General features: G+C 39.1%; 1 protein-coding gene across 1 annotated transcript; it reads right to left on the bottom strand.

Moving 5' to 3' along the window:
- Positions 1–1,758: 1,758 nt before the first annotated feature.
- Positions 1,759–25,119, bottom strand: cd79b (CD79b molecule, immunoglobulin-associated beta). The gene is made up of 5 exons (XM_052038705.1): positions 24,930–25,119; positions 15,531–15,830; positions 9,010–9,128; positions 7,363–7,416; positions 1,759–5,003 (listed from the first exon to the last, which is right to left on the bottom strand). The coding sequence occupies exons 1-5, from the start codon at positions 24,997–24,999 to the stop codon at positions 4,908–4,910; spliced, it is 639 nt and encodes a 212-aa protein (XP_051894665.1). The 5' UTR covers positions 25,000–25,119; the 3' UTR covers positions 1,759–4,907.
- Positions 25,120–25,894: the final 775 nt, after the last annotated feature.

Genomic DNA, 25,894 nt, shown 5'->3' with positions numbered 1-25,894 from the left:
ATGCTTAAAAGATGTCTTCCTTTTCTCTTAACCATGACTTCCTCTCTACCGTAGTTAACAGTGCTTTCAAGTGCCAGCAACCTGCTCTCACCCACTCTCCTGCCATCAAAAGCTAACAGTTTGCCATGTCCTCATCTTCCAGCCTCCACATTCAACAGAACATCCTCTAAAATTTCCACCACCTTCAATGAGATTCCACCAGGAAACAGATTTTCTCCTCCTCTCCCCTTCCAGCAGTCTGAAGGGACCATTCCTTCCACAACTCCCTGGTCTATTCATCCACTTACACCAAACAATCCCCTTCTCACATTTTGATCTCTTGCAATCACGCGGCTGGACCACCTGTCCTTTTATCTCTTTCCTTTCCACCATCCATGAACCCAAGCATTCCTTCCAAGTGAAGCATTCAGCGTTCACAGTTTGGTGTCTTCTACATTTCAGACATCAAAAAGAGGTTAGGTGACCACTTTGCAAAACACTTCAGTTCAGCCTGCAAAGATGACTCTGATCTTGCTGTTGCCTGTCACTTTAATTCTCCCTCCCACTCCCACTCCCGCTCTAAACTTTCTGTGTTCTGCATTGTACATTGCTCCAATGATGCTCAATATAAGCTCAAGGAACACCACCTCCTCTTTCACCTGGGTACAATGTCGCCCTCGGTATAGACTTTAACAGTTTCAGTTACTAAACTTTTTTCCCTCCCTCCACAGGTGTGACTGTAGCTCTCTGTTTCAATTTGTTTCTTGTGTTTCTTCTATGTCTAACTACTGGTTTTTGAAGTAATAGTTACTTTGTTAATTTTGGTCTGCACCCTTTCACAGACATTCCCTTTGCTCTGTCCACCCCCCCACCCCCCCGTAACTTATAACATATGTTTACAGTTCTGATGAAGGATCCTTGACCTGGTGCTCAGTTCTGTTTCCCTCACCAGAGAAGCTGCCCGACCTGAAGAGTGATTCCAGCATATTCTGTTTTGACTCGGGATTTCATGCACTGTTGTATTTTATAAGCAGCATATTACTCCTGACACTGATTTAGAAGTCTTGGTTATAAAATACCATTCTCCACTATTAAATTTAATTATATATGCAGATGAGTGTGGAATGAGGATAGATTTTAATGATCTGCAACCTTTTGGTTTTAAGAAGTTATGCCTCCAATATTCCATGTTCTAATTAATTATCTCTGATGGATTTTGCTAATATCATTATATGTTTTAAAATCTGTTAATTGGATAATTTTCCTGTCAGTTCCCACCTCTGTGTTTGATGGTGTGATGCTGGACTGTTCTGAAGTGTTGTGGTGGTAATTTTAACTTTAGCCAAACAAAATTAAAGCTCCAACTGCACATGTTGGGTATTGTATACCAGTCAGCTGGCATGTATTGTGAGTTACGAATGGACATAACTGTCTTTCTACAGAATACATAATTCTAAACGTTGTTAAAGGATTTATACTATTCATTGTTAGATAATTGCTTTTGTTTTCGTTCAACTAACCATGATGTTTTTCATTGTTTTTGAAGCTAATTAAAAGAAAGTATTTGCTGAAAAAAAATATTAGATTTTGTTTTACGTCTCCTGGGAGGCAGAATTCCTAGATGGAGATTGTGCAAGTCTGTGCCATTGACAGATTGGTCATATGGTCTTTCCTTGACCAGCTCTTGTTTGTTCTAATTTGATTACTGGTTGCTAATTGACATCTCATGATAATGAATATGAATGAACATTTTTGCTGAACTTGATTAGTCATGTTTATTATGTGCAGTACAGAGACATAGATTATTCTTATTGACATAGCTAACTCTAAACCAGAACATACTAATTTCTCTCAAATTAGTAAAGAGATTGTTTGATACAAAACATTGAATCTTACAAAGTTCCATGTACAGTTCATTTTGTCATGTATCTACTGAAAAGAATGAAAGATGTCAACATTGATAAATTAAATATTTTTTCATTTTATCATCAAATGTTAGCATGAGCTGTTGATGTGCTCTCTACTCTGCCTTATCAGTGTGTCTGAACTTTATTTTGGATAAGTATCCAAAGTGGCAACATGTATTTCAACTTTCTGCGTGGCTTAATAAATCCGTGTTGACTGATGAATAGTTCTGGGCAACATCCCAAGAAGAAATGCATTGAGACCTTTCTCATCTTATTTTCAAAATAAGCTCTACCATCAGCAGAAATCTAGACTTTAATCCCACCATTCTAGAATGAATTTGATCTCAGCTGCAAAGGTTCTGTTATCCAATCCTGCTAACATATGTGTGTTGATATTTAAACAGAGGATGGCAACAGAAGTTGTGAATCTGCTTTCTGGTGAAATTTCTGCTTAAACAGCATTAAGTAGAAAAAGAATGCCCATCAGTTATTCATTGAGCAAATAAGACGCTCAGAAATGTTCCTCCCAGATATTACAAATGGATAAATTGAAAGGCCACTTCCTATTAGAGACTGCTTTCATTCTCAGCTAAACTCAAATTCCTAGTAAGAATAAGATTTTACTTGAAAGAAATATTCCAGATTCTAATAAACTTCTACTTACTATGTACACCAAAAATTCAATTTGCCTCTTTTCATTTTTACACAAAGGTACATCATGGCCTGAAGAAATTCAAATGTTTTCCACTTACTGGGAGTAGCCATTGAAGCTTTTGCTACCAGTTCATGATGAAACAGTGCCTCCTACTGGCTGAAATTACAAGGCAATCAATGAAGGAAGGCACATTTTTGCACTATATTCTCTTTCACCAGTTTACAGGATAGCCATTAACACAGAGAAAATCTCTCTGTTTCTCTTTTGTTGTTTGTGAAGATTGTTTCTATGAAATCTCCAAATTAACAAGTCTTGCATTGGCACTTATTTTGCCTTTGTACATATTGGCCAGCAGTAACAAGCAGTGTGACGTCATCATGTGGTGATAAAAGTCCACCAATTACCTCATAGGAAGTGAAAAGGTATTTACTTCAGTTTGCTTTATTGGTGGGTGAAATTAAAAAGATAAACTTGGACTTGGAAATCATTGTATGTCTTAAAATGAAGCGGTTAATCTTTCCTGTTGTGGAACTCTTTTTCTTCAAATGTAGAACAGGCAAAGTATGAACAGCATCACTGAAAAAAGAAACTACAGAGGAATTTACCAAATGGATTCATTTGACTTGTCTGAGGAAGAAGGGTCGAAACACCAAAGGACAATCATTAAAAGTGAGGAATTTAAGAATAAAAAGTGAAGTAAGGTTCAATCTTTTTGCACATCCAAGGCTAATAGAATTATGCAGTGTCAGGAAAGATCATTTGGAAGCACCGCAAAATATTTAAGGCAACAATTATATATTCTTTTGGACTTTTAAGAGTTGGCAAAACAAAAGGTGGAAAGGCACATTGATATCTGAAAAAGGGACAAAAATATGCATACAAGTTTTACTTTGGTGATCTGGTCTATGATGTTGATCATAGATCTGACGATCTATTCTAAGCATTTTTGTGGGCCTGTATGATTTGTGCATGTTCAGGCAAAATGAAGCAGTAATTCAGAAAACAATTGTTAATTCCTGATGTGATGGTAGAGCTGTAGTTTCTCTAAAAAAATCAAAAGCAACTAAATGATCAAGAATCAAGGATATCAAGATCTATCAAACTCTATAAATTTATAATCTTCCTAGGAAGTCTACAGCAGATGACGAAAAAACAGCATTTACTGCAAGTTTAAACAAATACATTTGCAAGTGAATACATTATCCTTAATAACAGCATACACTCCTTCAGCTATTTACACAATACATACAAGGTGGAAGATTCCTTTTGAAATAACTTGAAGTAAATCCCCATATATTAAAATATGTAAGTATGGTGTCACCTTTGGTTAAATCATTTGAGTTAGTTAGTAAAAACTGATACCTGTCTACCATGGCACCAGTTGAGGTGAAATCAATAGAAAGCTCAACAAATTAACAGAGAAGCAATATATCCATGCAGTTCACCTGGATTCACTTTAAAGAATTCATATAAACTGCAGTTTGTTTTGAGTGTGGTTTATGAATGTCATGTCATTCCTGGGGTTGAGCTGACATTGCCAAACCACTCAAATGTCACCTACAGTTAATGCTATCACCTTGGCCATTTAAAGCAATCTTCAGCTCATGTGCACTTTTGTCCACAGTATGTTAGGACAAAGAAATTAATTTTCCCCTATTCAGATCCCTGAAGTAAGATGATTATCATACCTTATTAGTAACCACCTCATCAACTTTTTGCTCATCAATTCAACTTAATATAATGGAGCATTTTGTATTTAGCAACACAGCAAAAAGTATTCCTGTGCTAGTTTTTTCACTTGTGGAGCATCCTTCATTCTTTATGCATGAAGTACAAACATGATCAGCTTATTTATATCTACTTTTTGTGACTATTATCCAAACACAACATGGATTTAGTTTACATCTCTGTTTCACAAAATACGTCAATTCTTATAATCCTTCATTAAATTGTGCAGATTAAATTTTGATAAATTGGCAATTAGCACCTTCAGAATGTTATATCTAATCTAACAGCTATTTTACTTGTGCAGTCAATTCCTTCTTACGTGAGACCACCCATTGTCGAAGAATGAAATCAAGCAAAACCTGTGCAAGCTTCATGAAACAAAGGACAGGCAGGAGATGATCTACAGATCCTTTCCCCATGTTGGGGCTGGCATTCCAATTTGCGATTATGTTGTGCATTTACATCCTAACTCAGGATCAACCGGGAACCACATTCACTTCTGCAGACCATCGCTTAACCACATTCTGCATGCTGCTGTTCTTTCTTGAGTCAATAATATCATTTTCAACATGTCATTATTTCTATTATAATATTGTTCAGGTGAACACTGTTGTGGATTCATGATGTGATTGTGGAATTTACTCGTTAGGCTGCTCAGCAGCAGACCATTTATCTTCAGATGGTCTCATGTTGCCAATGTCCTCATACATGGCTGTTTGCATAACTTCCAAACCCTACATTTGAAACAAAACACAATTTAAAAAAAATCATACTTTTGATAAAACTCCAAACATGCAACTTATTCATGCAATTTAAATTGATCCAGTAACATGCTTCATACATTAGTATCAATTTCATTCCAATCTAAGTTCACACCGACAAAATCAAGATACTTCTACTGATTACTAAGAATTGCAATTATTTTAAACAAATGTCAACAGTCTCAATCCCATGTCCAATAGACGCCAGTGTATAATTAAACTCTAAATACTTTCAAGAGAAGAAAACTGTTCCACCAAATGCTTCAGTAATTTAAATCATTCAGGAATCTTTTCCAGTTCCCTACATCGAAGAAATCATATGAATGTGTTTAATCCTGTAAATTTTTTTAAAAAACAGTTTTGGATAGTCAGGATCAACTGTTGACTATCTTTCCTCTGTTGTGAGAAATTAAAGCTCTTGTACTAAATTGGCCCCTATACTATTTATGTGCTGATGTTAACCTTTCAAAAAATAGCAGAAAGAAATTCGATGCAAACACATTCAACACAACTGAGAACTGTGCCAAATGTATTTTGTACCCTAATGTCACATGCTGAGACAACCAGGCTTGACAGTGTTTTAACCACTATTTTTGATACTGAATCCCAGTTGGATGTTCTTTCTTAGGAGAGCAGCTCACAAAGAGCTGTACTTTAGACATTGTCAGCTACCAGCTACTGACTTTTTAATTGACAGGAACTCAGTACTAAAGGCTTACCAGTTCCTGGTCAGAGCCTTCTGTGTGTGCTATTCTCCACTGAGAAAACAGCTCTTATATTTGCAAAACCTATGGCTCTGCCAATGCTCTTTATTCTCTTTTGTGATGTAATTCGCAATTACACATAATTTACAATTATGACATAACATCTACTTGATTGAGAAATCCTGAAACAGTCAATGTGTTGGAAACTCAGGTGCATTACAAATTATAATAAGATATTTACTGATATCTGTGCTGTCTTGGAAGGACAAAAATATCAATTATAACAACATATTTACTGAAGTTCATTCTGTTTTATAAGGACATAAATATTATACTTGTGTAATATATAATCGATTATTCTACTGGTATAATAAAATTAAATGTAATGAAACCTATCTGTTTAAAGTTGAATTTATCTACAGTGCGTAAAGTGTGAGGTTAATTAAATGTTAATTATTGTTTTACAGTTCTGTTGAATGCCAGTAGTTCAAACAGCATCAGCTTTTTCATCTGGATTGGTGGCTGGTTTTCAAGTTCAAAAGAAACCATGAAATGGCTGGAGTTTTATCTCCCCTTTAGAAACTATTTTACACACTCTTTGTTTATCCGTAAATGCCTTCCAATCATGCTTAATTATCATACTGCTTCAGTCAAGTGAATTGAAGATATTTCCATCAGTGTTGTTAGGTGGGGAGTTCCAGATATTGACCTACTGATGTTGAGAAAACAATGGTAGATTTCCAAATCAGTATGCAGTACGACTTGGAGGGGAACGTGCAAGCAGTGGTGTTACCATCTGCCACCTGCCCTTAACCTTCTAGCTGTTCGAAATTATAAGTTTGGAAGGGCTATTGAAGAGTCCTTAGCAACTGCTGAATTGCACTTTGCAGATGGTACACAGAATAGCCATAGTGTCCTTGTGGCAGAGGGAGCAAACGTTCAGAAAAATGGATGGGGCTCCTGACACATGGACTGCTTTGCCTTGGATGATATCACATTTCTGGAATTTTGTTACACTCCAGACTTGTGCCTCATAGCTGAAGTAAATGTGACAGATGTTCTAGCAAAAGAGCTGCTTGTAGTAGTTATGTGAAGGTCCAGCCGATTTTCTGGTCAGTAATGATCTCAGAGCTGTGATAGTGGGGTCTTGGTCAATCATAATATTGTTGAAAGTCAAGGGTGGGGAGGCACTGCTTAAACTGACTTTTATTGGAAATAGTCTTTGCCTGGCACTTGCGTTATGTGAAAATTACTCGACACCTTTTGGCCTAAACTTATACGTTGCCCAAGCACTTGTTGTCCCTGTGCCCATCTACACCAATCCATTTTACCAGCATTTACTCCATAGTCTTCTGTGGCTTCACAATTCAAATGCTTATCTAGATACTTCTTAACTAGGGTTACAGTCCCCGTCTCCAGCACCACTCAGGCAGTGTGTTCCAGGATCCAACTATCCTCTGGCTGCCAGTCTACAATTTCTACGGGATGATCTGGCGAAAGTTGTCTCCAGAGGACCCATGCTTAGTACAACTGTCACAAATATTTATGATGCTTCAAATGGTACACTTAACATTCACATCGAGAGAATATACATTTTTAAGAGATAAAATATCCTCTTTGCTTCATACCTCATACATGTGGTAAGTCTCGGCTTCATCATTTTTCTTTTTCCTTTGATTGTTCTGCAAAGAATAAAAATGATTTTCATAACTTATTTATCATTTGATGACTTGTCACGTCAGACCTTTAAATAAAGCACCATGGGTTGAACTTAAGCAGCAAATAAATGCTTTCTGCATTGGGTGTATGGAGCTGTGACAATCATTGGGCTGTATCTTGCTGTGGAATGCTGGCGATTCTGTATAAATGCCTGCGAGTTTGGAATTTTGCCACAAATGCATCTGAATGCAGAAGCCCCAAACCTGCTGTCAAGTTCCAGTTGGCAAATTTGCTGCTGAACTCTTCTAGGAGCAGGGCAGCACAATAGGTACAGCTGCTTTCTCACAGCTCCAGCAACCTGAGCTTGATCCTAGCCCCAGGTGCTGTTTCTCCCTATGACATTTTGCATGCTCTGGTTTGCTCCCACATTGGATAGACATACTAATTAGTTGGTTAATTGGTTAGTGTGCTACCTATGTTGCAGGTGGGTGGTAACAGAGTCAGAGGGCAGCTGATGGGCAGGTGAGAGGGAATTGGGGAATGGGATTGATGGGGTGCTCTGACAGCTGGCATAGACTCAGTGGCCTAAATGGCCTCATTCTATGTCACAAGGAAATATGAAAAACAATTATAGAAGACTCCAGTGATCGGGATATGAAACTGATAAGATTCCCCAACACTTATGTTGGACTTGGCACGTGATCTGTAAACCCATTTACTTCAAAGGAGATTTCCTGTGTAAAAGGAAAGATGAGGAGTTACCTTATTTTAATTTTGCCTGTAATCCTTTTAATATTTGCTTAAACTTTTTATGTTTTTGACTACTTTATTTCTATATTTTATAACTTTTAATAATTTTTAATACATTTTGTCTTATTTATTTCCAATAGTTTTTGAATGCTTTCAGTTGTCAGGGACATTCAGGAGAAGTGAAGAAGATCCTCAGCTGTTGATGGTGGCATAACTTTGTCACATGTCAAAGTCTTTTCCTGCAATTCTGTGGTGAGGGCTTGTTCTTCCTCCCACTTGACTTGGATACATTGCTCAGGGCGCTCCCAATGTACAGGGCTTCACTAATCAAGATCAGAATGCTTTGGTCAGCAAGTTTGTCCTTGTGGATCTGAGCCAACTGAATATAGAACACTGGATGTGAGTGGCAAATGGGCCCCACTCAGCAAAATTATGGGCCACTACTTACAAATATTTTGTTTTCAACTTTAGGTGAAATCTCATCTCCAAATAAATCTCTTCCCAGAAAGATAAGCTGTTGAGGTTGGCGATCGATTAGAAATTAGAAAGCATCGGAGAGATGTATTTTTATTGGGGAATAGTATTAATAGTAATGGAATTAAGGTGGACAGATGAAGCCAAGATGCAGACCACAGCCAGAATCTAATGAAATGATAGATTAGGTCTGAGGGGTGGACTGTCTTAATTATACTCCTAAGTTTTTCTATCAAAATATTTCATAACTCATGTTCCATTCCATGTTCTGCCCAGGCAGTGTCCAATGATGAGCTAGTGTGGGCAAAAACCTACCTCAATGAACCAAGCAGTGCACAGAATTGGAAGGAGAAATGTTAAGTAGCTGGAAAACTGAATTGTTGTCTACTTACTTTGCCAAAAAACAGCATTCCTGGCAGAGTGAGACAAAGGACCAACAATATTCCCTGGATTAAAATCAACATGTCTTTCATTGTGTCCGCAGATTTCAGCCTTTTCACATCAGTGGATTCTAAGGGAAAAATCAAAAAACACTTTACAACAGGACAATATTGCAATCTAAGTAGAACATTGAGTTAGGGTCACTGACTACTTTCATCACAGACTTCCATCTCCAGCTGCATTGTTCACCTATACCTCCATGATACATTAGTCAGTAATGGTGGCTACAAAACATATCATGTCCGTGTATTCTAGAAATTGCTTAATCCATCGTATAATTTTACCAGATTATACGTGCAACAGATTTACATTGTATTGTGGGGTATCGTGTCCCCACTGGTTCTTGTGAATGTGACAAGAGAAGGAACCATACAGATTTCTCCTGGATTATTTACCAAAATGTTCAAGTGACTAATCTTCAATACTAGGGCAATCCAGGCAGGTTGCAACTTTTGTAGGGACCGCATCTTACTCATGCATGTTCACATTCAAGCTCTACTGACATCTAGAACACAACAAGGTAAAGGGTACTATATATATATCAAAGGGCATGGGAAATATCTATCAGAATTTGTTCAGGTCAAATTTATGAGATTTTTCTCAATTTTCTGCTGTAACCACAGCCAGTGAACTGTGCATAATGTGATAATCCCATTTTCTTGTTGTTTTGCTGAATTTGTGGCAGGAAATCAAGAGGGTTCTAGTGAAAATTGGATTCCACTTATACATCGAGGAACCAAGTTGGGTACCAAGGCTTGTGTGTGATAGAAAGGCCTCGTATGTTTATACTTTGCCAACTCTTGCCATTGGAAAGCTTGTAATGTGGGGGCAATGATAAAGGAGAGAAGACACAGGGAGAGAGCAGTTCATCAATGAAGGAGGGGTTAAGGGAAAAAATTGAAGGTGTTTGATTGGAGGTAGTAGGTGGTTAATTGGTGTGGTTTGGTTTTAGTGGTGATGCAGGGGAGAGAGAATTGGTGGAGTTACTGATAAGTCTAAGAGAGAGAGAGGGAGACTCAGGATATGTTACTCAAGGAATCAGTTGCAGAGATGGTTTGAACAGAGAAGAGAATATTGGGGATTGATACGTGTATCAGACAAAGTAAGGAAAAGATCACGTGTGGATTTGTTGGAGGATCAGGAGAGGTCATGTGTTGAGGAAAGAATTAGAAAGGCAAGGTAACATTAGCAGCAAGACATAGTGGTGCTAATTGATCACTGACAAGAAAGACTTAAAAGAACCAACTGGGAGAAGATGGATATTTCTAATTCTCTTGTCTGCCAAATAAGGAAGAGTCCCCATTCAATAATGCCAAAGCAGGCCTCGAACTACCTGTTACGGTCTATTTCAATATGCAAGACCCATGCAGTTTGTGAGCCTTGCATCCACAGAATAGTTTTCCTCAAGTATGAATGTCAGAATGAGCATTGCATGTTGATTTGTCATTGTGTTTTTGCAGTGGCCTCCATACATATATATTTCAAAAACAGAGGGGACCTAGAGTGAAATTTCAAAGTGCGCCAGTTTAAACTGTGAGTGAGTGGGCAAGAACGTATGTGAAAAAATGTGAATTCATCCACTTGGGTACACAAAATAGAAAAGCAGAGTATTTTGTAAATAGTGAGAGATTGAGTGGTGTTGATGTTCAAAGGGACCAAGACATTGAAAGCCAATGTGCAGGTCCAACAAGCCATGAGGAAAAAGCAAATGATATATTAGCCTCTATTATAGTAGGTTTGGAGTACATGAATAAGGAAATCTTACTGCGACTGTGTAGAGCCTTGTTGAGAATGTGCCTAGACTGCAATTTTGGTCTCCAGACCTAGGAAGACTGGTTCCAGTTATGGCAAGTTTGCTGAATGAGAAGACTAGGTCTGTATTCTCTGGAGTTTAGAAGAATGGGAAGAGATTTCATTGCAATTCATAAAATTCTTGACAGGCTGGATTCTCCTTGCTGATAAGTCTGGAACAAAGGAGGGCCGTTTAGGACTGATTTGAGGAGAAATTTCTTCACATAGAGGGTGGTAAATCTATGGAATTTTGGAGGATTGGGTAGGCTCCCACCTGAGTTCATTCAAAATAGAGATGGATAAGTTTCTGGATATTAAGAGAATCAAAGGATATGGCGAATAGTGAAGGAAAATGATGCTGAGGTAGAAGATCATCCATGATCTTGCTAAACAGTAGAGCAGGCTCTGATTCCTGTGTCCTGACCTTGGTACGTCCCATTTGTCCATTACCCATGATCACATAACTTCATTGGCTTTTAGTCCAGCAAGGTCTTGACACTTTCACCTTTACCTTCAGGTCACTCCATGGCCTGAAATGTCCCTATCTCTGTTCCCTCTCCTGGTACTGCAGCTCTCTGAGATTTCTGCACTCATCCGATTCCAGTGTTGTACATGGCCAATTTCAATCACTCCACAATTGGTGGCCATGCTCTTGACTGTCATTCAATTCAATTCAATATTTGAGATTGGCTTTGCATCCATCTACCTCCCCCCACCACTATCGTTGCAAGATCCTTCCACAATTGGCAAACTGTGGCATCATGCCTATAGCAGAAATGCCACATTCAAATCTCATCCTAACTGCTTCTGCCCTCCTGAAATAGACCTTGGGCTTGGCTGCCCTGACAATGTCATGCCCAATTTGAAAATGGTCCCCAAACCTTCCTACAGTGCTTAGATTTGATAGAGCAAAAATATTAAATCAGAACTTCAACATCAAACAAATGAAACATATAAACATTAGCATTGTAACAGCTTAGATTTGGTAAAGAGTTCAATGTTAAATCAGTTGATTTCAATCATATTATTAAACATTGAAAGATTAAGGTGTCAGTGTAAGCTTCAAATGCATGGCTTCTATGTGAATCAGCTGCCCACACAGAAGCTACTTGATCTTAAAGGTAGAGGAAATGAACATTAAGCAGTGTTTTTCACAGTGGCAGCTGAAGAGCTGAGCATCAACCCTCAAGTCTTCACTTTTTTTCTGGTTCAGACAAAAGGTTATCCACCTGTAAAGCTAACTTTGATTCTCTCTCTGTCTGACCTGCTGTTTCCTATATTGTTTGTTTACATTTATAGATTGCCGATTTTTTGCTTTCAGGGGCAGAAGTCTAACCTATCTATTAACAATTTCCTTCTCAGTGGAGTTGGAATATAAACAATAGAGCATGTTCTGACTGCATTGCTTTGACAGAAGGTTGGTGTTGTAATAGTGGCCTAGATTTTGTTTCAAATATAGATTCAGTTACCTCATGGGTCAAACTACAGCAAAACTCCAATAATCCTTCATCTGACTATTTAGACATCCTAATGTTTTGGCATCTGGCTAACCAGGTGATTTTTCCGATGCTCCCTTTAAACACACCAGGACCCATTTCCCATGCTCCTTTTGAACTCATGAGTTCCCTGTTTCCCACTGTCCCTTTTCACCGGGCCCTATTCCCACTCTCCTTTTAAATTCACCAGGTCTCCATTTCCTGTGCTCCCTTTAAACTCACCTCCCTTCAAGTTCAATGGGGCCCGGTTTGCACACTCCCTGTAAACACACAAGGGTCTCATTCCCCACATTCCCCTTAAACTCACTGAAGCCCTGTTTCTCATGCTCCCTTTAAACTCACTGGACCCCAGTTCCCACATTCCCTTTAAATTCACTGGGGTTCCATTTCCTATGCTTTCTTTAAACTCACAGGGCCCCATTTTCTGTGCTCCCTTTAAATTTACTGTGGTCCTCTTTCCCATTTTCTCTTTCCACTAACTGGGGCCCCATTTCCTGCACTCCCTTTGAATTGATAGAGGCCCCATTTCTCACAGATGCTGCCTGACCCATTGAGTTCCTTCAGCGTTTTGTGTGTTGCTCCAGATTCCAGTGTAGTGATTCATCGCACTGGCATCGAACCGGCTCCCGACATCGTGACGTCGTCGTAGGCCCCGATCCAAGATGGTGCGGGGCCCTCCTTCTTCCCCAGCGTTGGGCTGGGAAAGCCCGCAAGCGGGAAGGTCAGGTGACCCGCGCGTGACGTCAGCGCGGGAACTGTAGTGCAGGAAGTTTCAGTTATTAAAGACGTACCGCGCCCCGGGTCTGCATTCCACCTCTGATTTTGAAACCAGCGACTCTGTGTCTTTATTTCGTGGTGTGTAGCTAGCTGCTACACCAGCATCTGCAGTCTCTTGTGTCCTTATTTCTCATGCTCCCTTTAAACTCACTGCAGCTCCATTTCTCACACTCCTTTTAAATTTACAAGCCTCACTGGATAATGTATTGTATTAACAACTAATACAAAAGAATTAAAAATGTGTTGGGGCATCAAGGGTAATAAAATCCAAGGGTTCAGAAAATCCGCCCTTTGAACACCATCAAGGACCCATTGTACTGGATTATTGGAATTTAAAACTCCATTAATCTGGCACACTTGAGACCTTAGTAGTACTGGACTGGCAGATTTTCTGGACTTTACTCCCATTGATACCCCAACATATCTTTATTTTGCTTTTTTTTCAATAAGAAGAACACAGGCCCCCTTGTGTTTACAAGGAGAATTGGAATAGGGACCCGGTGAGTTTAAAGGAGTTCAGGAAGGCGGACTAGGTTAGATTAATTAACGAGCATAGGAAACTGAACCAAGTAAGGCAGATACTGAACCATCAGGATTTCTGACCAATTGGATAGTGGTTGCTTCAATGGCCTGCCCTGCTAATTTGTGTCTTAACCCTGTTAAAGTTGGTGGAACAGTCCAGTTGGACTTCTCTTTATCCCAAATTGCACATTTATTAATGTTATTTCAAATTTGCATTTTGATCTTTATTTGTGGCCCTTGCATTTTATTTGGCTACCTGCATTGCTCTTCCTCTGTAGCTGTAACACTATATTCTGCATTCTGTTTTTTTTTTTGCCTTTTTGCATTACCTCAATGTACTTATATATGGAATGATCTGTCTGGATGGCACTCAAATAAAAGCTTTTCACTGTATCTTGTTGCATGTGACAATTATAAACCAATTACTAATTACCATTTGAACAGCACCACAGTGAATGCCTTGTCTGAATTGTTTTATTTTACCCTACCCTAACCACATAGTGTTTCTGATGACATAACTTACACTTGTTTTTCCTTCAGCATTGGAAGCCTCACTGCCTTGACCATCCCACCAGGTTGAGTGATCAGTAACAGCCAGCATCACCCTGCTGGCATCTTAACAGCTCACTGATGATCAGGTACGTTTAAGAAGAGTTCAAAGGATTTAAATAAGTTAGTTTCTTAACAAAATGATTAATACAACTACTTAAAACACATTAAGTGTCAACTTAAAACCTTACACCAGTTCTCATTCAGGGGTCACCGTTAGAAATGATGAGCAGCTTCAAGTTCCTGGGCTTCAACATCTCAGAGGATCTATCCTGGGCTCAACACATCGATGCAATCACAAAGAAGGCACGCCAGTGGCTCTACTTCAGTAGGAGTTTGAGGAGATTTGGTATGTCACCAAAGACTCTTTCAAATTTCTATAGATGTACGGTGGAGAGCATTCTGACTGGTTGCATCACAGCCTGGTATGCAGTTTCCAATGCACAGGATTGCAAGAGGCTGCAGAGGGTTATAGAATCAGCCAGCTCCACCTCAGCCAGTACAACCCTCCCCACCATCAAGGACATCTTCAAGAGGCAGTGCCTCACGAAGGCAGTGTCAATCATTAAGGACCCTCACCATCCAGGACATGCCCTCTTCTCGTTACTACCGTCAGGGAGGAGGTACAGAAGCCTGAAAACCCACACTCAACGATTCAGGAACAGCTTCTTCCCCTCCACCATCAGATTTCTGAATGATCCATGAAAACTACCTCATTATTTTTTTTTGCACTATTTATTTTTGTAATTTATTGATTTTTATGTCTTGCACTGTACTGCTGCAGCAAAACAATGAGTTTCACATCATATGTCTGGTGGTAATAGATCTGATTCTGATTCTGATATGGTTAAGTTAAAATAAGGAAAACAAAACACAAACTGCTTGCTAGCATTTGGCTTTCTGTTAGGATTGATAGCTCCAGTCATATAAGGCAGAGGAGCAGGACTGAGAGATGAGCTGGCCCAATAACAAAATGTCACTACCAGTTCTCTATGGAGCATCCAGCAAAAAATAACAAAGTTTTGGGCTATTATCTACACTGAGAAACAGGTCACTCAGGAAGTTTGCTGAGAAAATCTGTTCCCTGTTAAAAGAAATTTAATTCTGAGAAGCTTTTATTGATGAAAGTCAAGTGTCTTGGACCTGAAATGTTCATTTCCCTTTCCGCAGACACTGCCTGACCTGCTGAGTGCTTCTGGCATTTTCTGTTTATATTTCAGCTTTCATTGATTAAGTTACTTGTCATTAGTTGTCAAAGAAAAAAATTCATACAGTTTATCGACGTGTATTTTGACATTTTAACAAAAAATATCCCCATAGTTTATTGTCTTACTTACTCATTTGCACATTCACTTCTGCCCCACACTGAAGTTTCTCAACGTTTTCCTTCTGGAGACCACAGTAGTAAATTCCTGAATGCAATTTATTTGCATTGGAAATTCTAAGCCAGGCTTCGCGGTTCCTAGTGATTGCACTTTTCAATTCAGTGGGAGGTTGTCCATGTTTATACCACTTGATGTTTCTATTATTGTCCGCAGGCAAGTTTTCAATGAAACAGTGCAGGGTGACATTGTTTCCTTTCGTAACAGCTCGATAAGGCGCAGAGTAGCTAACCTTCAACTCATTACATAGCACACCTGTAAGTAAAACAGACAATATACATGTATTCCTTTCCTGCCTTGATTTTAAGTAGAAGGACAATTGCAATGACATCACCAGAGTTTAACATTTGCTAAGCTTGTTGTTGACTGATTGTTGCCCAGATCATTAAGTCTGGAAGTTAGGTTGCATTGGAGTATTTCAGCACTGCAGAATGGAAAATATGTTTTGGATGGTGCAGCAACTATTCCCAGGTAATTTCATTTGACTTTGGAAATTTAACCTGGCACTCAGCCATAGAGAGATACATCACGGAAACAGGCCCTTCGACCTGCCAAGTCCGTGCTGACCATCAGGCATCCAGTTACACTAGTCCGACATTAATTTCATTCTCCCTAAGGTCTATCAACCCATCCACCTCCCTCCAAAATACTGTCACTCACCTACCTGCTAGGAACAACTTGCAATGACAAATTAACCTATCAATCCGCATGTATTTGAGATGTGGGAGGAAAACAGAGCTCCCAGAGGAAATCCACACAGTCACAGGGAGAACATGCAAACTCCACACAGACAGTAGCTAGGGTCAGGATTGAACCCGGGTCTCTGGCACTGTGAGGCAGCAGCTCTATTAGCAGCACCACTGTGCCACCCTAATTCTTTCTGGTTATACTTGTGTTTGGTGCAGCTTCAGCCTCAGGCTGGCATGAGGTGATGTTGTTTCCTTTTGATGTCTGAACAATTAGTCTTCATTACTCTAGGACTGGCCACTGTTGGTTGCTTCCACAGCAGACCATTACACAAGGATATCACTATGGTAAATCCTATTTGAAACTTATTTCCTTTGGTTCTGCTATCCCAAAAACAATACCAACCCCTCTCTAATTGAGAATTCCATCTCATCTCTGACCCACTGGCTGACTCAGTTTCCACTACTCCAGCACTCTGATCCCCAAATGCCCCCTAGACGTGGGTCCTCAAATTTGTGATCCCTAAGACGTTGTCCCAAGGCCAGAGATTCTCTCTAGGCTATAATCCTATTCATCGACTCTATCCACAGACTCCCATTCCCAAGCTTCTGATTGCTGACTGACTCCCTGTGCCCAGACCCAGATTTGGTCTTGGAGGGCACTGGTTCCTTTGCAAGACACCTGTGTAGTAGACCCAGGGTGCCATTGACAATTATGGTGGTGAAGCATGACCAAAATGGTCATTGGCATGCCAAACAACAGCCACAGCTTCTAGGTCTTTTGTGTTCCTAGGTGACTGGTCATGGGAAGATCACAATAATTCATAACATGTTCATCACCGTATATTTTCCAACCAGATCAATATATTTGGATCATTGCTGATTTTTCTCCTTTCCAATACATGACGTTGTAGTGGGTCATAGCAGTCAAATTACTGAGTTTCTTTTAATTGACTAACTAATCTCAGTCCAGGAGTCAAACTGAGCACCTTCTGATTCATATGACTCGATGCTGTACTCAGTGATATCTGTTTAATTCAACGCACCCTGACTTCCAGTGGAGTTTTTTAAGCACTCCTATTTTAAATCAATGTTAGCAATTTAAATTAGAACCATTGAAAGCTAGCTCTAGTCCATTATACAATGAGCAGAGAATATTGAAAGAAGTGTGAAAACCAGCTGCATAAATAACAGATGAATTAGCGTAAGTTTTAATGGAACATTCAAAGCCAAGTTAAAGGTTCATAGTCAAAACTTAGCAAACTTTAACCTTACAGGATTGTTGTCTTCTACATAATCAGGATTAGAAACTGAAAAGCAGAATATTATAGATTGTAGAATTCTGAATGAAAAACTGAAAATGCTGGAAACACTAAACAGGTTAGAAACATCTGTGGAGAGAGAATCAGAGTTAGGTTTCAGGTCGATGAAATTTTGTCAGCACTAGGAAAGGTTAGAAAACAAGCATTTTTTTTATGTTGCAGAGAATGGGGATGGATGGAGAGAACAGGGGGAATGTCTGTGATAGTGTGGAAACCGAGAGACCTCAATGACACAAATGATATTAACATTGTCTGGGAGAGAATGGTGAATGCTTGTTAAACCCAGATGCTCTGTTAGGAGAAGGTGTAATACAAGGAGATTAATAAAGACAGAGAGGAGAGAAAACTATAAGATAAACAGAAAGCAGTTGCTGAAAATCTGAAATAAAAAAGAATGTTGGAAACTCCTAGCTGATCAGGTGGCATCTGTGGAGAGAGAAAAATGGAATTAACATTACAGATTGGTGGCCTTTCACCAGAACTGGCCAGTTCTCACACAGACTGGAAAGGCTTGTTATCTGAAGGCATTGAATTCAATGTTGAGTTCTGAGGCCTGTAATGTGCCTAGTCAGAAGATAAAATACTGTTCCTTGAGATTATATTGGGCTTAGCAGAAAGAGAGTGAGTGGCTAAAGACAGAGAGGTAACAGTGTGAGTGGGGCGGAGAACTAAAATGACAGTGAACAGAAAGCTTAGGGTCACCCTTGCAGATTGAATGGAGGTGTCCTGCAAAGCAGTCAACCAATCTGCCTTTGCTTTCTTCAGTAAAAAGGAGACATAATGAGCACTGAATGCAATACACTAAACTGGAAGAAGTGCAACTGACTCATCGTTTCACCTGGAAGGAACGTTTGAGTCCCTGGATGATGGAAAGCAAAAAGATAAAAAGACAAGTGTTGCATCTTCTGTGGTTGCACGGGAAGGTGCCATGAGAAGGGAAAGTGATTGTTGGTGGAGACTGGAGACCGAACAAGGGAGATGCAAAGGAAATAGTTGGTTTGTAATGCTGGGAATGGGAGTGTAAAGGAAGATGTGACTGGTAATGGTATGGTTTTAGGGATTGGTAAAAATTCTGGAAAATGATGTGGTGAATATGGAGGCATAGAGAAAGGAGAACTGTATTCTTGCTCTCAAGAATATGGTTCCCCTTTGTCTATGACTCCACAGGGGAGGGGGAGCGGGTAAGAGCAGACATGTGGGAAATGGAAGAGATGCATTTGGAAGCCCTGTTTTCTATGGTGGTGGGGAAGAAGGCATGGTTAAAGAAAAAGAAGGCAGTAGTGTGGGAAATGTCATTATTAGAATGGAAATAATGGACCAGAGGACATGGGAGAATGGAACAGAATGCTTACAAGAAACAAGGTGGGAGGAGATATGGTTAAAATAGTTGGGGGAGTTATGTGAACTTAGAATGGATATTGGTCACTAACTTACCCCTGAGATGGAGGTGGAGAAATCAAGAAATGGAAGAAACTTGTAGCAATTGGTGATGAAATTTTCAAATTCTGTAAAAGAGCTCAAAGCAGCACCAATATAGTCATCAATGTATTGGGAAAAAGGGTGAGAGAGTGGAGTTTGAAAAAAAATTACAATTTGCCATGACCCTCAAAGAGATCATCATAGTTTGCATCCATGTGAGGTTCCTGTAACTAAACCTTTGCTTTAGAGAAAGCGGATGGATTTAATGGAGAAGTTGTTAAATGTAAAAACATTTAGCCAGGTGAAGGACGACGGTGGTGGACGGGAACTCTCTTATTCTCCATCCCATCACAGACATTATGCTTATTTTCACCCCTCTCCCTTCGCAAAAAAAAAACACAATTCTGACTTTTCCTGGTTCTGATGACAAATTTTTGACCTGAAGCATTAACTCGGTTTCTCTCTCCATAGATGCTGTCTGACCTGCTTGGTATTTACAGCATTTTGTGTCTTTAGGAAATTCTTCGGTGGCCTTAAAAGGCTGTAAGGTGTTGTGAGGCTGCTATTACAAAATGCAGCAACACTTGAGGCCTGTTGCATGTTTTCCTTTATCCATTGTGGAGGATTGGGAAGAAAGTACAGTGTTGGGGGTCCTAGTTTGGTCCTGGGGGTGCCAAGAAATGCAATGCAGGCTGAGCAATGTTTCCAAGATGATTACAACCTAATGCATCCCATCCAGTTTTATCCAATTGTTCCACATACCTTTGAGGAACAAGTGGAGAAGACGAAGGCTTGGTTGAGTTAGTATCAAATGAGGACCCTGGCAAATGGGTGCTTAATGGGAATCTATGCATCTAGCAATGTTGTGTTGAATGCATGATTGTGTTTAGCATTTGCTTTATCAACCGCATGGCCATGCTGGGCTGTAGTTCTTAACTAAGAGTGTATCTGTCAACTTGGAGAGTGATGATTGTTGTAGGTGGCTGTGAATTTTCCTCTCTGATAGAGTGATGGACAATGTGATACAATTAAGCTAAATGTGAGCACATTAAGGTATCAATGGTCAGCAGAGATCTCCTTCAATTACTGCCAAAGTCTAATCACAGGTGAGACAGTATTTGTTGCCTCCATCCAGGCTGTTATTCAAAGGGATGGGGAATCAGGGAGAGTTTCATTATTGTTTGCACTGGTACTAAAAGCTGCACCTTCAGAGTAGTATAATAAATACTAGAATATGTAGATAAGATACGATATCTTTATTAGTCACATGTACATCGAATCACACAGTGATTTACATCTTTTATGTAGAATGTTCTGGGGGCGGCCTGCAAGTGTCACCACGCTTCCAGCGCCAACATAGCATGCCCACAACTTCCTCACCCGTACGTCTTTGGAACGTGGAAAGAAACCGGAGCACCCGGAAGAAACCCACACAGACACAGGGAGAATGTACAAATTCCTTACAGACAGCAACAGAAATTGAACCCGGGTCGCCGGTGCTGTAATAGCGTTACGCTAACCGCTACACTACCGTGCATATCTGTACATTTCTCGTCATGTTGGTTATGGGTCAAAGAATGGAAATTGCAACTGATCAGAAGTGTGGAGAGCAGGACACAAAGTCAGTGGCTGAGAAAAGAATTTGTCAGAGAGCTGGATGCTTGGTGACCAAGGAGTCAAAGGCAATGGACAGGCTACAGGTGAGGGTACATTGTAGGAAACTGCTGTTTTGAAGCTAAGTTATGTCTATTTTTTGTTCCTTATTTAAGCACCTGTAGATAGGAAACTCACGCACAATATAAAACAGAGAAATTTTTTAACCCGGTTTTCAGATTGATTTTTCTGACAATTGGACAGATGAAGGATTACTTTCTAATGTGGTCTGGCAACACACCTTGATTCCAACTCTGAATGAAGTATGCCACCACACTGGCAACCCCTTTTAGCTCATTCTGATCTGCAGTGAATTTTATTCATTTGAAATTTGATGCCAGCTTGCTGAGCATCTTTTTGGCGTGGATCCATGCCCCCTGGGAAATGACTGGTTTGGCACAGCTCACTTCAGGTTGGCCTTGAAACCACAGACTTTTGTCCCTTGGGCAGAAGAAACAATGAAGCTAGGTCCCAACGGCAGAAAAAAATTGCACATATTAAAGACAGGAACTCTTTAAAACTGGTGCTGCACAGAGATATCTGCTGCTTCTTCCTGTCCAAATGGACAGGAATCACTGTTTACTGAGCTGTGCTAAAATTGAAGCTCCATCTTGTATCTAATCTGACATGTTTCACAAAGCTGCAAAGAAATATTTATCATTTACATCAGTATGAACTTTGCAAATCAGTATGTGCTTCTTTATCTACCACTGAAGTATCATCCTGCTTGCTATAATTGTAACGTGTTTGTGTTGAAGTGTTTTTCTTAACATTGATAGACAAATATGCTGAACCTGATGAACATTTACAGGAAGAAAATTAAGCAGTGTCAAAAATCTTTGAAAAGCAAAACAAAGTTGCAGATCTATCACCATTATTGGAATTTTAGTCAGAGTCCTGCACTTAAATGTATGTATTTAATGACATTTCAATACTTGAGAGATTTAGTGAGAAAGGAACAAATAGGAGTAGGTTATTTTGCCCAGTTTCATTCAACAGATTAGTGCTTTCCTACCTTTTTCCAAGGATGATGCCAATTAAACACTGGAAATATTTTGCATCTCCAAATAATGAAGTCAGCATGACTTAAGTTTGTGTTAAAGTACTGGTCAAACATCTTTGCAACCCCATTTTTGATCACTTGTGACCGTAAATTGGGTTGCAACCCCAAGATTGGGAAACACTGAATTAGACCAAACATGGTTGGTAGCTAAATCCCATTTTCTTTCCTTTGCGTCATATCCCTTGATGCACTTACCTAATGAATGCTTTGATTCAGCAGGCTCCAATCATTCCAGCATTCCCAGCTTTTGCAGAAGAAAATTTAATTATTTTTGTAGATCTCTGTGCGAAAAAGTGCTTTCTGATTTATTTCTTCAATGTCTGAGCTCTGATTTAAAGCCAGGAAACATTCATTGGTATTGGTATTGGTTTATTATTGTCACTTGTACCGAGGTAAGGGCCATGGAATCTAAAGCAGTGAAACGATTTAAAACCCAGTTTTCTGATTAGTTTTACTAGGGGAGAAATAAACAACTGGTAGGTTTTGATTCCTCATTTAGAGAGTTTTTTTCTTACCTACCCAGTTGAACCTACTTAACATTTTAAGCACTTCATTCTTCCATACTCTTGGGAATACACTTTTATGAAGAATGTCCTTGTGTGTCTCTGAGGTATCGATGCCATTTGAACTGCAGTGGCCTTGCAAAAAATATTTCTTGGATGAACTCAGAATGTGATTGTACATTCTAACAGCCTTTGTTGTTAGAATGCAGAGTGAGTGGCAAATATAAAAGTGATCTATGGCAATTCTGAAGAAAAACTTTGAGAAAGCTTGTAACTGTTTTATCAGGATTGTCATTTTATATTAATGAATGTTTCAGTCCTTTGCTCTTTTCCCTTCATGTCTATTTTGTGAAGCAGAAATATTGTTTTATCCTGGTAAGTAAATCAGCCTTCTTTTATATCCCTGATATATTTTGTGAATTAAAGTTCAGCAGTCAAACATACAGGCTGTCCCCGGGTAATGAATGGATCCTGTTTTTACAGACGTCCATTAGTTGATTTTGTCCATAAGTTGGAAAATGCACAAAGATCATACAATATGGTAACCATACCTCCACAGTATTGTAATGAATGGCATCAAAAGACTGATAAGAAAGAACAACTACTGAGAGTGGAGAGAGAGAGGAAACTAGTTCTGCCATTCTTAAAAATGGACATATGTATGTACGTTGGACTATTGAATTTAATAATATTAGGGGAGCTCATTCGTATGCAGGGGTGTCCATCAGTTGGGCGATTGTAACCCGGGGACAGCCTGTATTACTATTTTGAACATTTGGTGCTAGTCTTAAGGTTAATTTGCTAATACGGTGAAGAAAAATAAATATTATCAGAGGACAAAATTCATCTGGATGGTTCTCCCTCTGCAATATTGATTATGTTAACTCCCGACTGAGATCGCAGCTGGTGTGTGTTGGGTTGATGCTTGGCAGTGAGATGGAAGATTGTGAAGAGCATTTTTCATGTTCCAAAATTATTATTTTCTTATTCATTAAATGTTGGTGAGCATTGATTAAGCCTAAGATCTAATTAGTACCAGCAAACCAAGAAAGGACATTTTAGGAGAAAGACTGAAAGTAGTAAAAAGTGGAGACTTTGCAGTGAGATATCCCACTGTAGCAGGAGCTTTTCATGCAGTAGTTTCTGATGGGAAATGCTATTTCAAGTGGTGGTGTTGATTTGGGCAGATTCGCTCAACTGTTGGGTGGATAATGAGAGTTGTTATGTCCTGTCTTCAACAGCTGGTGGAGCAGGTGTCTCCAAGAAGGCACTTGGAACAAATGTCACCATATTTGGACTCCCACAAAGAAAGAAGAAAGTACTCTTGAGATAGGAGTCAATGGAATCATCCAACATGATTCAAGGCCTTGGTTTATTGCTGGATTTCCTGATAGCAGATCAAATGGGAACAACTCCTGTAATTTAAGCTGGAGCAGTTCCTCACTCTTTGATAAGGCTTGTTCCAAGTCTGTACCTAAGCACATATTTGTGCTAGAAAATCATAATGGTGGTGTCAATTATTTGTTGCATGCTTACTAACATCATTACAATGTGGCCAGTGGCCTCCATGTGTAAGTGTGTCACAGTGACTTACATTACCTTCTGCAGAACTGAGGTCGACCTCAGCATAATATTCTTTGATTGAAAATGTAACCAGAGTATCACTGACACACAGCCTTGTGTGATTCCCACCAGTTGCTGAAAATAATGGTCTGGACTGTGCTTGACCCCTTGCTAGGCTTTTTTGGGGTCGTGCTATCTGTGGCTAGCACACATTACAATTCACTAAAGCAGGCTGTATGCACATATAATTGCTACAATTTTTACTGATAAATTTTGAGATAAATAAAACATTTATTGTGCAGGGCATAAAATATTGTTGTACAAAATAGAATTTTACTACAATTAGTGTTGATGGGGATTTTGATTTCTACATGATAACAGTACTTACAATTCAGAAAGTATTTCATTGGCTGTCAAGCACTTTGCAACATCCAAAGGAATGTAAAAAATCCTATATAAATGCAACTGTTTATGTATCTATTTTTCTACATGCTCTTCGGTGTCTGTATACAACTTTGGGGTGTTTGCTTGCAAATAAATACAGTTGAACGGGGCATTGAAAAAGCCATGAAAGTCACTTACCATCCCAGTGACGAACAACCTTCACGTTGTGTCTCAGCAAAAGAGGCAGGATAAATTGGTAATGATAGAAAACAAAGAACCCCGGAAAAGCTTGAAATCTGAAATTTTATTAAGCAACTAAAATGCTGGAAACATTGATTACACCAGCCAGAGTAAAGAGAAAAATATATACTTTTTACAAATGCTAGCTGACCTGATGCTTATTCCCTGCATTTCCTGTTTTTGTTTTTGGACCTTACTTTTGTAGCTGAGGCACTCAGCTCTAACTTGCCTAATTCTCTCTTGAACCAAATACTCAACACAGTGCAATATCACCATTCATGAGCATAAGGGCCAATAACAAGTGATAACACAGTGTCTTTTGGTGAGCTGCAGATTCGTACTGAAGTTCATATGCAGAAAGCCTTTGATGTCAATTTATAAACAGATGTAGATTAGACTGGACGAAAGACTAGCAATAATTAATGTTGCCTCACATCTCTAAGATAATTTCAAAGTGCTTCACATGCAACATATTACACTGAAATGATGACAAGTTAAAAAATACAAAAGGAGACACTTACCAGTTGCAATGGTGAGGATAAAGATCAAGATGTTTAATACTGGACATGATTTCCCAGCAGAGAAAGCCATTGAGTAATCAAAACAATAAATGCTCCTGGCTGTGGATGTTCAAGTCTTGTTGGCAGCTATCTTAGCTAGGTTATTTTAATCAAGAAACATCAATTCTGCTTTTAAAAGCCACATCTCCGATTGGTGAGGTGCAGTGAATACTGTTGAATGTTAATGTGCAGTTTCCTCTGCAATTAATTTTAGCTAAAACAGGAAGGACTCTGTCCCCAGTGACATTAGCAACACATCAGGAGCAGCAGTAGTTACAGATTTTTCTGATTGATTACCATTTTTGTGCTAGCTAATAATGCAGCTTTGAAAGTAATGTCATATTTTTGAAACCAAGTTTCAAATTTTATAAAGCTTAGCTTTTCTTTAAAAAAAGTAAAATATTTAATTTCATTGTCCAATTGCTACAAAAGCAGTTTTTATTTACCAATGTTTTTGTTTCTAAATTTATAAGGATGATTTTTCTAGATTGATAGAAATCATTTGCCTTTAACAATTCTACAATCAGAAGCACTTACACAAGGGGTGAGAAATTAGACCTTGTCTCACCTATTTTTTCTCGGCTATTATGCAGGCCTCCTACATTTGAAAGCAGTATCCAAGTTGCACATACACACTTAGAGAAATTTGCTGAACGCTTATTGGTGAAGGAGTTTATTTGTGTTTGCTCTGCAATAATTGACACCCTACAGAGCAAGCAAATTATGATGTTAATCAGTGTGCAATGCTGAAATGAGACTGGGGGTTTAATTTGGAATGGGCCTCACCAACATATTCCATGTATTGATCTCACCTAACCAAATGGGACATTAAATGGCATCATTTAAACAGACAATGAAATGTTTATGTTCATTTTTGGCTACTAATATAATTGTTCACATTTTACAGATATTTAAAATTCTGGTGG

The sequence above is a fragment of the Pristis pectinata genome, chromosome 25, assembly GCF_009764475.1.
Source record: "Pristis pectinata isolate sPriPec2 chromosome 25, sPriPec2.1.pri, whole genome shotgun sequence".
Lineage (NCBI taxonomy): Eukaryota > Metazoa > Chordata > Chondrichthyes > Rhinopristiformes > Pristidae > Pristis > Pristis pectinata.
The sequence above is the reverse complement of the archived record's forward strand: the minus strand, read 5'-3'. Positions and strand labels throughout refer to the sequence as shown.